This window comes from Vitis riparia, chromosome 11 (assembly GCF_004353265.1).
Source record: "Vitis riparia cultivar Riparia Gloire de Montpellier isolate 1030 chromosome 11, EGFV_Vit.rip_1.0, whole genome shotgun sequence".
Taxonomy (NCBI): Eukaryota; Viridiplantae; Streptophyta; class Magnoliopsida; order Vitales; family Vitaceae; genus Vitis; species Vitis riparia.
The window spans coordinates 19439440-19457025 of NC_048441.1; the positions used below are offsets into that span (position 1 = coordinate 19439440).

A 17586-nucleotide genomic window follows, 5' to 3' on the forward strand; every position below is an offset into this window, starting at 1 on the left:
GTATAGAATGTCTACATCATTGATGGGGGTGTAAATCTATTTTTCAAGAATACTTCTTAAAAATAAGTTTTTATTTTTTTTAAAATTATATTTGAAAACTTAAATGTCAAAATATTTTTTTCTTTTATTATTCTTCAAAATAATATAATACAATGTCTTCATGTTTTTAATTATTATTTTTAAATATTATCTAAAAATACATGAAAACATCTTATATTTATTTTAGATTTGTTAAAGTTAAACAGGTTCGGAAATTGGTTGACATGTACCTTTCTTTAGGAAATAGAAATAAAACTATTTTTGTAGTTTTTTTTTTTTTTTTTCATATTATCCGATAGTGAGAATTTTATTTTATTTTTTTCGAATATATTCTGACGGTTGTTTGTGTCCATGTCATGGAACATCCAACCGTGTTTTTAACTTTTGATAAAACGATGCGTTTTGGGTGGAAGAAGTCGAGACGCATCGTACTATATATAAGAAATATTTGGCAATCTTTGCAAGTGAGGGTATTTCTGTAATTATCATATATAACTTCAGATAGCGGGGGATGGGTTCTCGAGGGGAACGGTAAGAGCCCTAGAGTGGGAACCATAGAAATTATCATCAATGGCGTCGTCGAAGAGGAATCATAAAGAGAAGATAATTCGTCGGAAGTAAGTGAAATCTTCAAAATCGATCGGCATCAGTGACTTTGCGCCACTGTAAAGATGCTGATTTTTGCATCACTGTGAATGCTATAATTATTGGGAATTTTTTTTGCAGAGAAGAGAAACCAGAAGAACCGGAGCTACCGAAGTATAGGGATCGTGCAAAGGAGCGGAGAGAGGATCAAAATCCGGATTACGAACCAACCGAACTCGGCTCTTTTCATGCGGTTGCTCCTCCTGGCACCGTCGACCTTAGGTCATACATCTCCTCCCTCTGCTCTTCCTTTTATATATATATATTGTTGTCTATTGCATTCTATATAATATTTGTTGTTGTTCTTATGATTTTAATAGGTCAGCTGACGCCAACAAGATATCCATCGAGCACAGCAAGTACCTCGGAGGTTCGTCCTTTTGTTTTCCCTTATTTGTTGAGCCGCTGAGGTTTTATTTATTTCTATTTGGTCTGTTTTTAGGGTTATTTCGGTGCAATTCCAATGCATTGTTCTTAAAATGTAGTGGATTTGTGGTCACTGTAGTCTAAACCATCGTGAAATGGAGCTCTTCTAATGATTCTCCATTAGTTTCCGGATATGAAGTGTTTTTTTGAGATACCAACTTAATGATTTTAATTGTTAACATTCTCTTTAGTGGAACCTACTGCCTTTAAGGGTGGCTGTGTTGATAAATTTGTGGGACTAGCCCCTTTTTTATTTTGGATGGATTGATGTTGTTTAGGGGATGTGGAACACACGCATTTGGTCAAAGGCTTGGACTATGCTTTGCTTCATAAAGTGAGAAGTGAGATTGAAAAGAAACCGGAAGTTGGAGATGATGCTGATGGAAAATCCAGGTAACGTAGTTTGGGTCAATGGTTCTAAACCTGTTAACATTTGTCCTTTATTATTCTGTTTCCTGTTTTTGATTTTGATGTAGCAAAGAAAATTGAACTGTTATTTCCTTTACGTTCTCTTGTTGTTTCTGAGAACCAAACTGAGCTTAGAGGATTTCTTTCTTAGATACATGGAAGAAAAGCTTCGAATCATATTGCCTTTTTAGTTCTTTTAAAAATCTGAAAGAGGAGACAATGCATGCAAGATTAGCGAAGTTGTCATGTTCACATGAGAAAAGGAAGGGTCAACAAAGGGAACCCCTGAGGAGAAACTGATAGGGAAAGACATAATGCTCAATGCAACCCCAGTTACATGATGAGCAAAACAAGCAAATCTAGGAAGGCATTAATCCAAACTGAAGACTCCAGAAGCAAATGCTCCTCTTGGCTAGAAAATCAATCTCAGGCTTCATGATATATCAAGTCAGAATAAAGGAAAATGGATAGGAAATTATTTTTTTTTTGCAAGGAAATCTGCTTCCTCATTAGTTGAATGATGGAATTATTCAAAGGAGCCAATGAAAGTGAAGGAACAACTCAGTGCCTCTTTGAGCTAGTGTTTTATGTCCATTAGTCATGTTCCAAATCACCTTCCTCTACTACTGATATGTTTGCAATAGCTGTTTAAATGTTTGATTCTCCTTTTGCTGTTAAAGTAGTGTTATTGTTGTTATTATGTACAATATGTAACTCAAAAGAAATTATAGTGTACATTTCCTAACTGCAAAAGTTAATGTGTACTTGGCATATGGTAATTGTTATGTAAATCTGTTGTTTACTGACAGAGTATCCAATGAGGACCAGCCATTGTCATTTCGCACTGCAACTGCAAAGGTGATTTGATTTATTTAGAATTTGTACAACTATTGAATACAATTGTAATTTTATCTTATGAGCTTAAACTGTGAGAAGACTGTTAGCCCAGAGTTGTGCAAATGCTTTTTTTAGTGACCGTTTTACTTTCCTTTTCAGTCAGTGTATCAGTGGATTGTCAAGCCCCAAACTGTTGTCAAGTCAAACGAGATGTTCCTCCCTGGTAGAATGGCATTTATTTTTAGCATGGTAATATTTCTCTGTTTTCAATATGCTTATTTAATTAATTCCATTATTTAAGATGTTTATTCTTTGTTAGTGGTTATTATCAATCCTGGACTTTTCTGGGAAGCCCAATAATTGTTCATCCAAATATGAACCCAATTAATTCGTGTTTCATTGCTGCTTGAGCATCTAAGGTGGTACTCTATGAGCAGGAAAATACTTGTTTAACGTGCTTAAGCTGATTTTTTCTGTACCTTTTCAATTTAGCAAGACACAATTAATCTGAACTGCCTGTTATAAGTCAAAGAAATCTACTGCTACTTTTGTCTAAGTCTAATCTGTGTGGATGAAGCTTACATGGATAACCTAGTCACTACTGCCCAGAGGTTGAGCAGGCAGGCCAGGGCTTTGCCCAGCATGGTACCTCTTTTTTCAATGGTTTTACCTGCTCGATTGTTAATCTAAGTCCCATGGTCACCCTTTGTGAAATGTGCATGAATGATGAAGCTTCACAATGATTGGTGTGTGTGTAATGACCCGCACCCAACCGTGTAGATATCGTTCGCTTTGGGCCCAAAGGGGTCCTTATAGTTTTAAAATGCGTCTACAGAGCTAAGAAGAGTTCATACATATATAGCACTAGGAACTTTTCCCCCCTATCCAATGTGGAATGTCACAAACATCCCCCTATGTAGACACAACGTCTTTGTTGTGTCCCACGAGATTGTGGAGCCAAACAAATAAACATCCCATATGAGGCCAAACAAACCCCCACACCGAGGTCGGGGATCGACTCAGATACAATTTGTAATGATCCCCACCCAACCGTGTAGATATTGTCCGCTTTGGACCCAAAGGGATTCTCACGGTTTTAAAACACGTCTATAGAGTTAAGAGGAGTCTATGCATGTATAGTGCTAGGAACTTTTCCTCCCTATCCAATATGAGATGTCATAGTGTGTGTGTGTATACATTTGTACCTAATTGGGACCATAAGGGAGGGGGGTGAATCATTGAACTTATTAGGAGAAACCTCTGGAGATCCTCAGTAAAATATCTCTGTTGGTGTGATAAGATTCTGTAAGATAAATGTGAGGACCGTTTGCACAGACACAAAGTCACACAATTATATTTTGCTGATGTAATTTATCTTCCAGGGATAACTATGTCTTGTATTGTTTATCTTGATGATTGTTGAAAGCCGTGTCTTTAAATAATTCTTTAGACAAAATTTTCTGATGTTACAAACTCTTTTTTGCCTTATAGGAGGGTGGATTTTCTAGTGACATTCCAACGACCCTGCATAGAAGTAAAGCTGACTGTCCAGTGCCGGAGGTTAATATCTTCTTCTTCCCTTCCTAGTGCAGTTCTCTCTCCTTGAGTATTAGACAAGTGATCTAATTTTGTTGTTATTTGTTGTGCAGGAAATGGTTACTGTCGGCGTTGATGGTTCTGTGCTGGACCGAATTGCTAAAATCATGTCATATCTTCGCCTGGGATCATCTGGGAAGGTTCTCAAGAAGAAGAAGAAGGAGAGAGATGTCAAAGGTATTTGCTAAATGCCTCTCTTTATCTGAACTCACTGGACATTGTCATTTTGACATGTTATTTTGCTTTATGATTCAGTTATGAGCATAATAGTACCAAGATTCCCTTACTATTTTGGAAACAGTTGGATATTGAAAGGCATACGGTCCATGTAAAAAAAATTAAGCTGGCGCTGGCCTACACACAAAGGATGGGAATGTTATCCTTTGATTTGCATAAATTTATAAGTAATTAGCATCAAAACTGATATTCCTTCAAAATCCTGACAAGATTGACTATTTATTCAAGTTGTATTCTTTTTGGAATTGAATAGAAGTGTTTAAATATTCACAAGGCACTTGTTTTGTTCCATTTTCAGACTCACATGATTAATGAGATTTGTGGTGATGGTGATTCACTAATTCAGTATTTAATGAAATTGTCAAGTCATATTACTTTTGGATAATGCTTTTTTTTTATTGTTTACCTAAAATTTGTACTCACAAAAGCAAAAGCAGGATTTAAAGCTGTCTTGATAAATTTTGCCTTTTCAGCTTGATGGGTGTTTGACAATCACATAATATTCGCAAAGTTTTTTTAGTTTTTTTTTTCCAGAAATTCTCAAAGTAATTTTCCACGTTAATCAGCCTGCCCTAATTTTATGTGCAATGCCTTTTCTGCTTCCTCAATGAATGAACAACAAATAATAAAACCAATCACTTTTAGGTTTATATCTTGATCATTTAGTTCAATAAAAATTACCGTGCTGTTTTGCCTTAGTACATAAGTTATGATCTAGACTTGCCATTATCTGCCACCATATATGTATCTGCATGGTTATTTTCTGTTTATGTTTTTATAGTTCAGGAGGTTTATCTTTTTCTCATGGTTATTTTGTCTTGCAGGAAAGATATCAACTGTTGGTAATGAATTTGATGAAGAGAAGAAGCCATCAAAGCTTGATGGTGGAATGTCAAAGAATCAAACCGAAAGGGAAAGCCTGCCACCACCTTTACCTCCCAGGAAAAATTATGTTGATTCAAGAGAGAAACATGGTCCATCTGTTGCTAGATCTGAACAGGATGACATATTTGTTGGGGATGGTGTTGAATATGATATTCCCAGTAAAGACATGAGTCAGAGCCCTGTCTCCGAGGACATGGAGGAGTCTCCTCGAAACAAGGAAAGAATTTCCTATCTCAGTGAACCTGCTTATGGTCCAGTTCCGCCCTCTGAGCCTCAGGAATGGCAACAAACGGTTAGCTAATCTTTTAAGAAACATTCATCTTGACTCAAGCAAGATAAAATGAAGTAAAAGAAATGAAATATTTGTTATAAATTTTAGAGATATTTAGTCAAAACTAATAGCCAGACTACCAATTTTATTAAAGAACAACAAAAATTAAACGGGCTACCTTTACCCCTTTGTCTTTGTTGAAAGGAGTTAATTCTTCCTTTTGAATTTTGTTTGGCCTTCTGGCTTCAGAATGGATATGATGCTATGCAAGCACAAGCATTGGCTGCTGGCTACCAGGGAGACTGGCAGGAGTACCAATATGCTGAGCAAATGGCTTATCCTGAACAATATCTCCAGCAGAGCATGCAAACATATGATGTGCAGGCAGGTATGGTCATTCCTCAGGATCCACGCTTCATGACTCAAGAAGAGAAGGATCGGGGTTTGGGGTCCGTGTTCAAGCGGGATGATCAAAGGCTGCAGCAACTGAGGGAGAAAGATGCTCGAGAGAAGGATCCCAACTTCATATCAGAAAGTTACTCTGAATGCTATCCTGGGTATCAGGAGTACAACCGTGAGGTTGTGGACAGTGATGATGAAGATGACTTGTCAAAAATGGACATGGGTGGACGAGTAAGTGATCACTTTCTTTGAACAATCTGATTATCATGTTCTACTTTTATTAGAAAAATTCTTCTAGAATTTTCGTGTGACTTTATCATCATCCAAAATGAGACGAAAGCTTTATTGAATTTTTGGTGCTTAATGTGAACCAGCAGCTTCTTAATGTTAGTTTAACAATCGTAGAACCTTTATGTTATAAAAGCCAACTGATCCTGGAATATTACTAAAACACTTGTCCAACAGGCTAAGGGTCGTCTACATCGGTGGGACTTTGAAACAGAGGAGGAATGGGCAACATATAACGAGCAGAAGGAAGCAATGCCAAAAGCTGCATTCCAGTTTGGTGTGAAGATGCAAGATGGTAGAAAGACGAGAAAGCAAAACAAGGACCAGAAGCTCACCAATGAGCTCCACAAGATCAACAAGATACTTGCCAGAAAGAAAATGGAGAAGGGTGAGATGAATGATGATGGAGGCCGCTATGATGATGATTCACAACCTGGGAAGAAGCTTCGGATATGAAGCTTTTAGAAGAGTTGGTTGATGCAACTTTTGTACTATTTGTAGGATAATTTTTTTGTTGATCTGGAGCCTGTATTGCACTAAGTTTTTTAGGGCAAAGGAAAGTGAAGTTTGTCATAAATTCTTGCTAATGTAGTAATCGGTTTCCCTTTCTTCTTGTTGGGCATGTCTGTCTGTCCCTTCACAGAGAAGGGAGGAACAGTGTTGAATAAAATAAATGGGCAGGGACAAGCCGGATGTGGTGGATGGTTGTTTTTATTCTGGTTAGTGTAGGAGTTCGTTTTAGGCATTGGTAACAGGTGAGTGTGGCTGTAGAACGATAAGTTATCTGTGACTCTTTTAAAATGGAAAAACATTTTAACGAAAATCATTCTAAAAAATCAATCATTATTATTTCAAAGAATAATAGTGCTATTATAAAAGTTATATTAAGCATAAAGTATCCTTGTTTGTAGGATAAAATAAATATCTTATGGGAAGTAGTAATTTTAATTTTTTTTTAAAGTCATAAATTTTTTGGGCTCTTTTTAGGAAGTGTTTTTCAAAAGCTTTTAAAAATGATTCTTTATATTTTATAGAATAAAAATTTATTTAGGAATCTTAAGTGTTCTTAAACGGTTATGTTTTTAAATGTACCTTAAAATAATTTTATCTTTAATGTTTTACTTTTAATTATTTTTTTATTTGTATAATTATTTTTTAAAAATAATTCGGAGAAAACAATTGAATTTTGATTATTAAACTTGTTTTTATTTTATTTTACTTTTTTATTTGGGATAATTATCTTTTGGGGGTAGATGGACCCCAAAATTAACAAAAGGTTTATATAACTCTTCAAATTGAGTTGAAGGAAATGAAATAGTAACGGACAAATATACCTTTTAAGAACACATATAAAATATTTTATAAAATTAAGTTAAATAATTTTTTTTTCAAAAATACTAAATTAAGTAAAAGTAGTTTTCAAAAATATTAAATTAAATAATTTTTTTTTCAAAAATATTAAATTAAATTTTTTTTTTCAAAAATATTAAATTAAATTAAAGTATTTAAAAAAATATTAAATTAAATATTTTTTAAAAATATTAAATTAAATAAATTTATTTTAAAAAATATTAAATTAAATAAAAGTATTTTAAAAAATATTAAATTACATAAAATTATTTTTTTAAAATATTAAATTAAATCAAAAATATTAAATTAAATAAAAATATTTTTCAAAAATATTAATTTTTTTCTCAAAATCAACAAAGGGCATTTTTGGAAATACTGAAGGATGATATCATTCAACTCAATTTTCATACTTTCATTGGGTTTTGGGCTTAATTTAAAGAGTTACATGGACCTTTTGTTAATTTAGGGGTCCATCAACCCCCAAAACATAATTCTCCCTTTTTATTTTGAATAATAAAAAAATATTCTAAAAAATAGTTATAACTTCCCTTTTTGAGTTGAGCGAGATAAATCAAAGTCATAAATATTAAAAGATATTGTTGATATTATAAAAGTTAAATTTAAATATTAAACTTCTTGTAAAAGCCTAAATAATGTTTATAGAAGCTTCGAAAACCAATCCTAAAAAGGTTATATATATATAAGACTTTTTTATTTTTATTTTTTATGGCTGTATAGCCTGTATAGAAGTGAATCCAAAACGGGTGAGAAAAAGATGGTTGTGGGAGATGGATACGCAGGTGTAACAGTGCAAGTTGAGCGGCGTTGGCGGGAGGGGAAGTAAAACTGTAACAAACAACCGTGTAGAAAGATCGGCCCGTAGGGAAGACGTGGCCCATGGGCCCCAAGAGCCCATAAAGTTGGCTGCTTGTTTGTTACCTTGGGTTTTGTTCAACTGGAGCGTGCGTGAGGGTGTAGGAGATTGGAATTTGGAAGTTATCTTCATCCTCCTCTTCCCGTCTCCGTCTCGACTCAACCTCCTTTTCTCAATCGAAAACCTAAGCTAATCCCTCAGGTAGAGAAGGCAGGGCGATTGAAGTTATCTTGAAATCATTTGCAGGATTCACTATTTTATATTTGAGGTAGGCTACTTGTTTCCCCTTTTCATTCTTTCTTAATTTTCTCTTCTTTTCTTTTATTTTGCTGTTTTGCCCTAATGAGAAAGAGAGGGTGAGTAACAAGGTAATTGCTTTAAAAACCCTATTACCAAGCCGAGCCATGAACTTTTGATATGTAATTATGTATCGCTAATTAATTCTCGTGGATGCTCGGAAAATACCCCCCTTGCGCCTTTTTATTTTTATTTTTAATTGTTCTTTTCCATTTTTTTAAATCTCCTATATGATTGGATCAATTTAGCACTTGATTTACTGGATCTCGATTGAGTATGCTAGTTTTGTTTTCTTGTTGGTTATTGTTTCGGAGCTAGTTTTCTTTGGAATTGTGTTTGTGTGGCTGCCTATTTGCTCTGGCTGTTGATTGATTTGTTGGGTTCAAATTGCAGTAGGATAATCCTTTATTGGAATTCTATCACACGCATGGCTACGTCCCAGGGGAAAGTTTCATATTCTTCCCTTTCTAAGCTAGAGAAGGGAAATACCAACTTGTACTATGATGATGACTTCAGTGATTCTGTCTGGGCTATGCCCCAGGGCTCAAGGTCCTCCAAACAAGATTACTCCTACCAATACCCCCTCCAGTCCGAGGATTTTGTTGATGAGGAATGCGATTCAATTGAGGAGCCTTGTAACTCTATGCAGCAATATGGTATGCCTCCTGAGGTGAACTTGAAAAATGTTTTGGGTGGGATATTTGCAATTTTGACCGGGCGGAATAAAGGCATCGGTGATGCAGGAAGCCAGCAGTCCGCCACTTCAAATGTTTCATTTCTTGGGTCCGGAAAGAATGGAGATAGTTTCTTGCATCCTTCGGTTTACATACCTAGTGCCCCACCACTTTTGGAGCCAAGTGGGATTAACTATAGTGCTTACAAGGAAGTTTTGGATGCTGAACCCCCAGAATGGGTTCCCGACAGTTCTACTACAGTTTGCATGCAGTGCACTGCCCCCTTCACAGCTCTTACACGTGGAAGACATCATTGTCGGTTTTGTGGGGGGATATTCTGCAGAGCATGCACTAAAGGAAGGTCTTTGCTGCCCGTTAAGTTCAGAGAGAGGAATCCACAAAGGGTGTGTGATGCCTGCTATGATAGGCTTGATCCTCTACAGAATATTCTAATTAATAGTATTAGCAATGCTGCACAAGTTGCAAAGCATGATGTGATGGACTGGACATGTACACGAGGATGGCTGAATCTTCCAGTTGGTTTGTCCATGGAACATGAGATATACAAGTCAGCTAATACATTGAGGAGCTACTACCAGGTGTGATTTTTAGCATTTAAAAAAAGTCATATCTGCACAAGTGACTGGTTCCACCACTTTGAAATTAACACCAAAATGTCCTTTTCTGCAATGTCAAGGGTCCTGATGTAATAAAAAGTTCACATCTAAGTTGTCAATTGCATTCTGTATGCAAGAATTATATTGCTAAGATAAAAGGGTGGCTTGAACTCCAGGCCTTCCATACTGAGGTCACTTGGGAAGCTACCCAGGATGCCAGCAGATCAGCACATCTATGACATACCTATTTTATTTATACCATATTGCAATATGGATATCTTTTCAAATTCTTACAATGTAATCATTATTTAATTTGACAGGTTGCTAGATTGAACCCTGAGAGGTCCATTCCCTTAGCAGTTCTGAAAGGAGCCAGAGGCTTGGCTATTATAACAGTTGCTAAAGCTGGCATGCTAGTTTCTTACAAACTTGGCACTGGTTTGGTTGTTGCCCGAAGGTCAGATGGATCATGGTCTGCACCATCTGCCATATTCTCTGTCGGTTTAGGATGGGGTGCTCAGGTAAACATACCATCTGTTATGGTTCTTCCATTTTATGGTGCTAGTCAGTGTTACCATAGTTATATGTTTTTTTCTTGAGAAACTAGAATCAGTTTTGTTCTCAATCTTAAAGAAAGAGGAAACTATAGAAGAAAAGTAGAACAGTTTTAGGATATGCATGTGCTTTAAAGAACTGTGGAGATCAAAAGGATAGTGCACTAAAATTCTCTTTGAGGGGAAATTTGTTTTTCCTTTCTCAAGGTGTAGGTTAATTTTGGAGTGATGATGAAGATATTCTAGCAGTTTGTGAGGGTTTTGAAAAGTCTATGGGAAGATCCATGATTGCAAATTCCCAACCAATGTGAAAACTGTCGTCCTAAATTTAGTCATCCTGTTCTTGTTGATGGAATATTTTGGTATCTATCTTTAACCACCACACAGAACTTTAGCAGTTTTCTGACTTACTTGTAGCCAATGCATGAAGGACAGTACACATATGGTGTTTCTCATTTTAGTAGAGCTATTTGAGGGGAACACTGGGGAGGAAAATAGTAGTAGTGGGCTAAGGGTCAGAATCTCAAGGGAGGTTCAATGAATCAGGGAGATTCTTCGGAGTGAGCTTAGGATTTTTGTACTGCTTCAACTGTGGTCATCTGGGCCTTGTAATGATGAGGTCAATAAATAGGCCTTGTTGTGTGGAGGTTCCCAAGGCTGGAACCCCGTATAGATAGGCACTTGAGTGACTCAAGCATCACCCGAGGAGTGGGTGTCAATGCCAAAATCCCACCATCCCTTGGCATTGTGCAATGCTCCTTGGCTTTCCCCTGGAATTATAACTGATGGTATGTGTCTTTAGAATCATAAGATCAGATGGCCTCACCTTGAACTAATGTGTCATCCACCAATGGTCACAAAGTACTTTTTGATAGGAAGGGTGATGTGAATACATTCTGTCAACAGCTTGATTTTTCCATGCTAATTTGGTCTTGCTGTGTCTTCAAATTTTCCATATGGTCACAGATGTTCTTTGTGCTGATCCTTCTGTATTTTCTGTTCTAATTGATGATCTTCTATTTCCTTCCTTCCCACAGATTGGGGGTGAGCTCATGGACTTCATAATTGTGCTTCATGGTTCCAAAGCTGTGAAGACATTTTGTAGTCGCATGCATTTTTCTCTTGGTGCTGGTTGCAGTGCTGCTGCAGGACCTGTAGGAAGAGTGTTGGAAGCAGATCTCCGAGCTGGAGATAGAGGTTCTGGCATGTGTTATACATACAGTTGTAGCAAAGGTATTGTATCCTGGAGATCTCTCTCTCTATATATATATGCATACTTGAATGCTTTGTATTTGGGGAGTTTCAAGTTTTGGGGAGTAGTAGCTGATGACCGATTTTGTTGGGAGGGGAACAGGTGCATTTGTTGGAGTGTCATTGGAAGGGAACATTGTTGCAACAAGGATGGATACAAACCTACGGTTCTATGGTGATCCTTACCTCACCACAGCCGACATTCTACTTGGGACAGTGGACAGACCAAAGGCTGCTGAGCCCTTGTATACTGCCCTTAAAGACCTCTACTCCAAACTGCAGCATTAGACTCAGCTCCCTTTGCATATACCATCTCCTTGCTGCCCTTGGAAGTTTCCTTGATTCTTGAATATATCTCCATGGATTAACTGGCTGGTGTGAGTCTGTTAAGAATCAAGGGGGTTCTTCATTCTCATGGAATCAATTCCTTGGCCTTGATGTGAAATTATAAAATCCCTCGGCCACCTTGGTTTATATTTTATGTTTCACAAAGGAAAAATAGGATGCACACCACAGACAGCTCTTAAGTATAAATCTATTTCTTCTTTTATTCTGTGTCATGGTATGTAGTGGAGACTGGAGACTGGCTGATTGCACCGTGGATATGTGAATTGAAAGTGTTACATATACCTGTATATAAACTAATGGTGTACATGTTTTTATTTGACTTATGAATGATGGATCATTTAGAGCTTAAAATATTCTGCTGCCTAGATGGGGTTTCTGTGGCATTACTTGTAGGCTTCTCCCATCCACTTTAACAATTGCCTACTACGGCTTTAAATGATTTTCCTTCCATTATTTCTTTACATATTTTATATCTTCTTGAAAACCGTTTATCTTTATCTACTTGATTTAGTTAAAATGCAAAAATCAAGGTATTACTTGTTCTAGAAAAACTTAAATTTAGCTTAAATACAAAAATGAGAGTATTCCTTTTGGATTTTCTAAAATGAGAATGAAATAAATTTACCTAGGAGGCATTACTTTGTTTGAAAAGATGATTCATTCACTTTCTAATTCTAGTATGATATAAAATAACTTGTCTTTTTTCTTGGTTTTGTTGTTGTCACAGAGCTTTATAACTATAGTCTATTGGGTCACAAAAAGGATCCCAGAGACCCACCAAATTATGAAATGGGTTGTTTTGGGGTTTTTTTATTTTTTATTTTATTTTTAATAAAAATATAAAATCTAAGGCTTTGACCACCTAAAAAATATTCAAAATGTCATGGATAACAAGTACTAGTTTTGCTTTTATGGATTTTTTTTTTTAAAAGGAATTATTTTTGCACAAAACTGTCATCTATATCACCGCATTTTTTGGTAATATATAGATAAACGAATTTGAAAAGTAAGATAAAGGGATATGCATTGAACGTCGGGAACTGCGGTCGACTCTCTTTCCCCAATAGTGGAAATAGCAGAGACGATGGAGGCGATGAAGCTGGAGAGACCTGTAGTTGAGATAGTGGATATGGAGGAAGAAGATGCTGAAGAACAAGTGTCGTTGTTTTTGACACCCATATCTTGCAGGGGAGGCACCAGGAACACTGCAATCTCCGTCGAGCAATACTCTGCTGACAAAGAACTCTATCTCTCCATCAAAGCTTCTCTCCTTCAACCCCAAACCCCTCTCATCCACCTCGACAACGACGATGATGATGATGATCTGCAAATTCTGGGCATAAACCCCCCCACAACCCCACATGCATTCTCCACGAGAAAACCCTTTACTTTTCCTTCTGTTACTGAAACAGGGCAGCCCTCCAATTCCAAACCAGACCCTCCTCCAACCTTCGTTTGTGAAATCTGCATTGACCCCAAACCCCTAAACCACTCCTTCAGCATCAAGGGCTGCCCCACTCTTACTGCTCCGACTGCATGACCAAATACGTGGCCTCTAAACTTCAAGACAACGTTTCCCGGATTTCTTGCCCCGCACCCAACTGCACCGGAGTGCTAGAGCCCCAGCAGTGTCGTCCCATCCTCCCATCCCATGTGTTTGATCGCTGGGGAAATGCTTTATGCGAGGCTCTCATTCTTGGGTCTCAAAAATTCTACTGTCCTTACAAGGATTGTTCTGCTCTGTTAATCAGAGATGAAGGAGAGGTCATTAAAGAGTCTGAGTGCCCCAATTGTAGGAGGCTCTTCTGCGCCCAGTGTGAGGTTCCTTGGCATTCTGGGATTGATTGTGGGGAGTTTCAGAAATTGAACAAGGATGAAAGAGGGAGAGAGGACATTTTGATGATGAATCTTGCCAAGACCAATAACTGGAAGAGGTGCCCCAAGTGCAAGTTCTACGTTGAGAAATCATTTGGTTGCATGTATATCAGGTGCAGGTGAGGGCATTGTCCTTTCTTCTTCTTCCCATTGCCTCTCATCTGTATTTGTGTGGATTTGTTGTTTTTAGTTACTTTATTATACTACTTGCTTACTCATTTTTTATTGGCCTTCTTTGTTCTTACCGTATATCTTGTTATTAATTAACAAAAGTGCAAAACTGAAATGGGCAGTGGCCTCTTCCAATTGTTTATCCTTTTCTAGAAGAATCAATCACACCCCAGGAAGAGAATAGTATCACTCTGTTTATTAATACTGAAAGTGATTTCTTTGCAGCACTTTAAGAATTTTCCATGTCATGGTGCCCCGCTTAACATATTTTTGAAAACTGACATCATTTGCTCTCTCTCTCTCTCTCTCTCTCTCTCTCTCTCTCTCTCTCTCTCCTAACATTATTATACCATAAGATAACTAGATTTCATCTGCCAGATAACATATTTGTTGTCTTAAAGCACGAACATGGGCTTTGGCATTAAGCTTTTACTGCTCAGTTATATTCACTTTATATCCTTGCCTATGAAATGCAACCCCTTAAGAGCATTGCTCCCTGCTCCCATTTAAATAAACAAACAATCTCTTCTACAAACGAAAAAGAGCAAAAAATATCATGATGGATTGTACCTTTCCATAATTTCTTCTATCTGTTTGTTGTAAGATGAATGTGATCAAAGGTTCCAGAGCTTCTAGTCTGTGAGTTAGCTACAGATGATGATAACTTGTGTTACTTCAAATGGTTGTGTTCATCATCCAAGAACGATCTGAATGATTTTATCTTTTTAAAATTCATAGTCGTTCAACATATTTTATTGGTGCTGAAACATCATTATTCAACATGGTACACATAATTCTCAAGATTCATCAGACATGTATCATAAATGAACCTCTGCTGCTGATTAATATGGCTATACTGTGATTCAAATAATGCCATGTTATCATCACCACGACTTGCTTTTACAACTGTCCTTCCAAATCCAGTTTTTCTGGGGACATTGCACTGCCAATGCTTTCCTTAAGCATGTTCTTCAACTGCTCTTGTGCCCTCTAAACTTTTGCCAAATCCTTATCAACAGCTTGAGGATGAACTTTCGAAATTTGAGAGGAAGTTTGATACTGTGTGTGATTGTTGGTGTTTTATATTCACGAATAACCTCCCTTTTGCAATGTGACTTCTGTGATCTGAATTCAAGTGTATAACCTAAAAAAACCCTAGGTATCATATTGAAGTCTTCTAAGCTGGTGATGATCCCTTCTGCTGCATTTATTGAACACCCAATGCTGTATGATTTATCATGGTTATTACTCTTCTTGACTAATCACAGGTGTGGATTTGCTTTCTGTTACAACTGTGGAGCTCCCTCATCTACCATCTCCCATATATGTCCCCATTGTCGGCATTAATTCTTGGTAGATATTTTCTGATTGCTTGGTATAAGTTTGATGTAGAAAGTCTTTTTGTATAGTTTGATATAACAATTAGAAACACCATTGCAAGCAGTATCAACTCATATTTTAAAATCAAACTTGGATTTTAGAATCCTCATGGAGGGCTTTTTGCATCATGATTTTTCAACTAGATTTTGTTGATTGTTGAGATGAAAGCTGATTACAAGTTCGCATGTGGGCACTACTAGTTTTGGGGATAAAGTCCCATTTGAACATCTGTCTTGGTAGGATTCAGAGAGGGGAAAAATGGAGAAGGGGGGTGATACAATTTCTGCTGTGTTGGGATGGATAGATGTAGAAAGCCTTTAATGATGAAGATGGACTAAGCTACTAGAATTCTCCTAGTGGTTTTGGAAAAAGGGTAATGAAAAGAGATTTGTGACTCCTATGCCCCAAAGACAAAACAGGAAGCCCAACTCTTGATATAAGCTTTTAAATCAAAAATTTTTCCTGAAATATAGTCAATTTACCAGCCATGGATGCAAGTCTGGTTCCTTCACTTGTTTCTTTCTTCTTATTTTCTAGTGTGAGATATCATACATGGAAGGGATTCATGGTCTCTATTTACTAACTGTTTTTTAAAACATTTTTTTTTTGTGATCAGAAAACTGTTTTCTAACTTAGAAAACACCTTTAGAAAACTTTGATAGAGAACAAATTTTTTTAGAACAATTTTGAGGTGTTTTTACTTTTAAGTTGCTTTTTGTATAGTGTTTTGAGCAACAATTAAAAATTTGATAACATTTAAATTTTTTTTTGCATTAAGCATACAATTCTTTTATGAAGAATAAGTTGAGAATAATTTTATCCGTGAAAACAGATGAGAACCGTTTTCTAAAAATATTCTCAAAAAACTGTTTTAAAAATAATATGGAATTAAGGTTAAAAGTCAGAGGCTTAGTTGTCAGGATTAGATTGATAGGCCACATAGGAAAGCAGAAGAATGATATTACATTATGAAAATTGTGCACTAAATCATCCAGCCAGGGTGGTTGATGATGTTGTTGAGAGGGACCAGAAAGTCAAGGACGATATTTAATTGGATAAAAAGAAGAAGGTGAAGGAAAAGGACCAAATACAATGAAATTATCTGGGTAGCCAAAATGACTGAAGATGGTCCCATATGTCTCCTTTTTTAGAAATACAGGATCCAACATGATCCCACCTTCCCCAAAACATTAATAATTTGTGTGATAAAAAGGTGTTTTTGACAAACACAATAATCTTGAAATCTTCTTCTATTCATCCAACCACCACCCGCTCTCTGGTATACCAACTGAGAATGAACTCCCATCACTTTTGATAGCCACTTGGTGCTTTATGACAACTTGTGCTAATTATGCAACAAGGAGCAGGTACAATGCCATTGACTTGAGCCATTCACCCTTAGCCCTTAGGAATTTGTAAGCCTTGACTTGACCCCACATTGCATTTTAAGATGGTTGCCATTTTGGAATAAAGAATGAAAATGAGAAACCGAGAACTTTGATTCTTTTTTTTCTTACATGTGTTATTGTGATTCATTTTCCTTTTAAGTAAAAAAAGAACCAAATCACTACACCATTGGTTTGGTTTGGTGGGTCTACAGTGATTGGAATTAGTAAAGATTTGGGACTTGGGAGAAGAAGTTTGAAGGAAAATGTGGGAAAAAGAAAAAGGGAAAATAGATTTAAAGTTCAAATTTATTTTACTTAATTATTTTTTTAATGTAAATATTAAATAATTTTAAAATGTATAAAATTTTAATTATATTTCTATAATAAAGTTTAATATAAAAAAATGTTTTTTATTTCCTTAATACTCTTTAGAACCAGAAATGATATGAAGATAAAAAAAGAAAGATTTTGTATAATGAGTATTGGAGTTGGGATTTAGGGTTTTAGGCATTGAATTTTAATAAAATTGTTAGGAGTGTAATATTCAGATCACATTACTTGCGTTTTTTTCACACTTTTTTTTTTTGGGGTTAATTATTAATCAAGGTCTTACTTTGCATGTTTTGAAATAAGATAAGTGGGGAAATATTGCAAATTAATGAATTACGTTAGTCCATTTTGGTAATACATATTCCGCGGGAGGGGTATTTACGTCACTTCGACACTATTGGGATTCTGGTGACGCAAACGGCAAATCACCCACGCCTGGGGCA

At 36.4% G+C, this 17586-nt stretch overlaps 3 protein-coding genes across 3 annotated transcripts; all 3 read left to right on the forward strand.

Moving 5' to 3' along the window:
• Positions 1-521: 521 nt before the first annotated feature.
• Positions 522-6748, forward strand: LOC117925319 (suppressor of mec-8 and unc-52 protein homolog 2). Its single transcript, XM_034844316.1, has 11 exons — positions 522-656; positions 766-906; positions 1005-1054; positions 1389-1503; positions 2328-2376; positions 2515-2604; positions 3847-3915; positions 4005-4128; positions 5013-5365; positions 5594-5977; positions 6212-6748. The coding sequence occupies exons 1-11, from the start codon at positions 610-612 to the stop codon at positions 6488-6490; spliced, it is 1701 nt and encodes a 566-aa protein (XP_034700207.1). The 5' UTR covers positions 522-609; the 3' UTR covers positions 6491-6748.
• Positions 6749-8284: 1536 nt separating this feature from the next.
• Positions 8285-12378, forward strand: LOC117925505. The gene is made up of 5 exons (XM_034844525.1): positions 8285-8526; positions 8949-9828; positions 10167-10367; positions 11438-11633; positions 11755-12378. Exons 2-5 carry the CDS (start codon positions 8983-8985, stop codon positions 11937-11939), a joined length of 1428 nt encoding a protein of 475 aa, XP_034700416.1. The 5' UTR covers positions 8285-8526; positions 8949-8982; the 3' UTR covers positions 11940-12378.
• A 611-nt stretch (positions 12379-12989) lies between these two features.
• Positions 12990-15550, forward strand: LOC117925020 (probable E3 ubiquitin-protein ligase RNF144A-B). The gene is given in 3 exon segments (XM_034843816.1): positions 12990-13510; positions 13513-13993; positions 15314-15550. Coding segments are annotated over 3 exon segments (987 nt in total). The 5' UTR covers positions 12990-13083; the 3' UTR covers positions 15393-15550.
• Positions 15551-17586: the final 2036 nt, after the last annotated feature.

What these genes read in the sequence shown, in the direction of transcription:
- LOC117925319 (XM_034844316.1), top strand. Translation starts at nt 610, where the DNA reads ATGGCGTCGTCGAAGAGGAATCATAAAGAGAAGATAATTCGTCGGAA. An exon ending in GATGCTGATGGAAAATCCAG is followed by an intron (nt 1,504 to 2,327) that starts GTAACGTAGTTT and finishes GTTTACTGACAG; the next exon opens with AGTATCCAATGAGGACCAGC. An exon ending in CTGACTGTCCAGTGCCGGAG is followed by an intron (nt 3,916 to 4,004) that starts GTTAATATCTTC and finishes TTTGTTGTGCAG; the next exon opens with GAAATGGTTACTGTCGGCGT.
- LOC117925505 (XM_034844525.1), top strand. Translation starts at nt 8,983, where the DNA reads ATGGCTACGTCCCAGGGGAAAGTTTCATATTCTTCCCTTTCTAAGCTA. An exon ending in CATTGAGGAGCTACTACCAG is followed by an intron (nt 9,829 to 10,166) that starts GTGTGATTTTTA and finishes TTAATTTGACAG; the next exon opens with GTTGCTAGATTGAACCCTGA. An exon ending in TACATACAGTTGTAGCAAAG is followed by an intron (nt 11,634 to 11,754) that starts GTATTGTATCCT and finishes GGAGGGGAACAG; the next exon opens with GTGCATTTGTTGGAGTGTCA.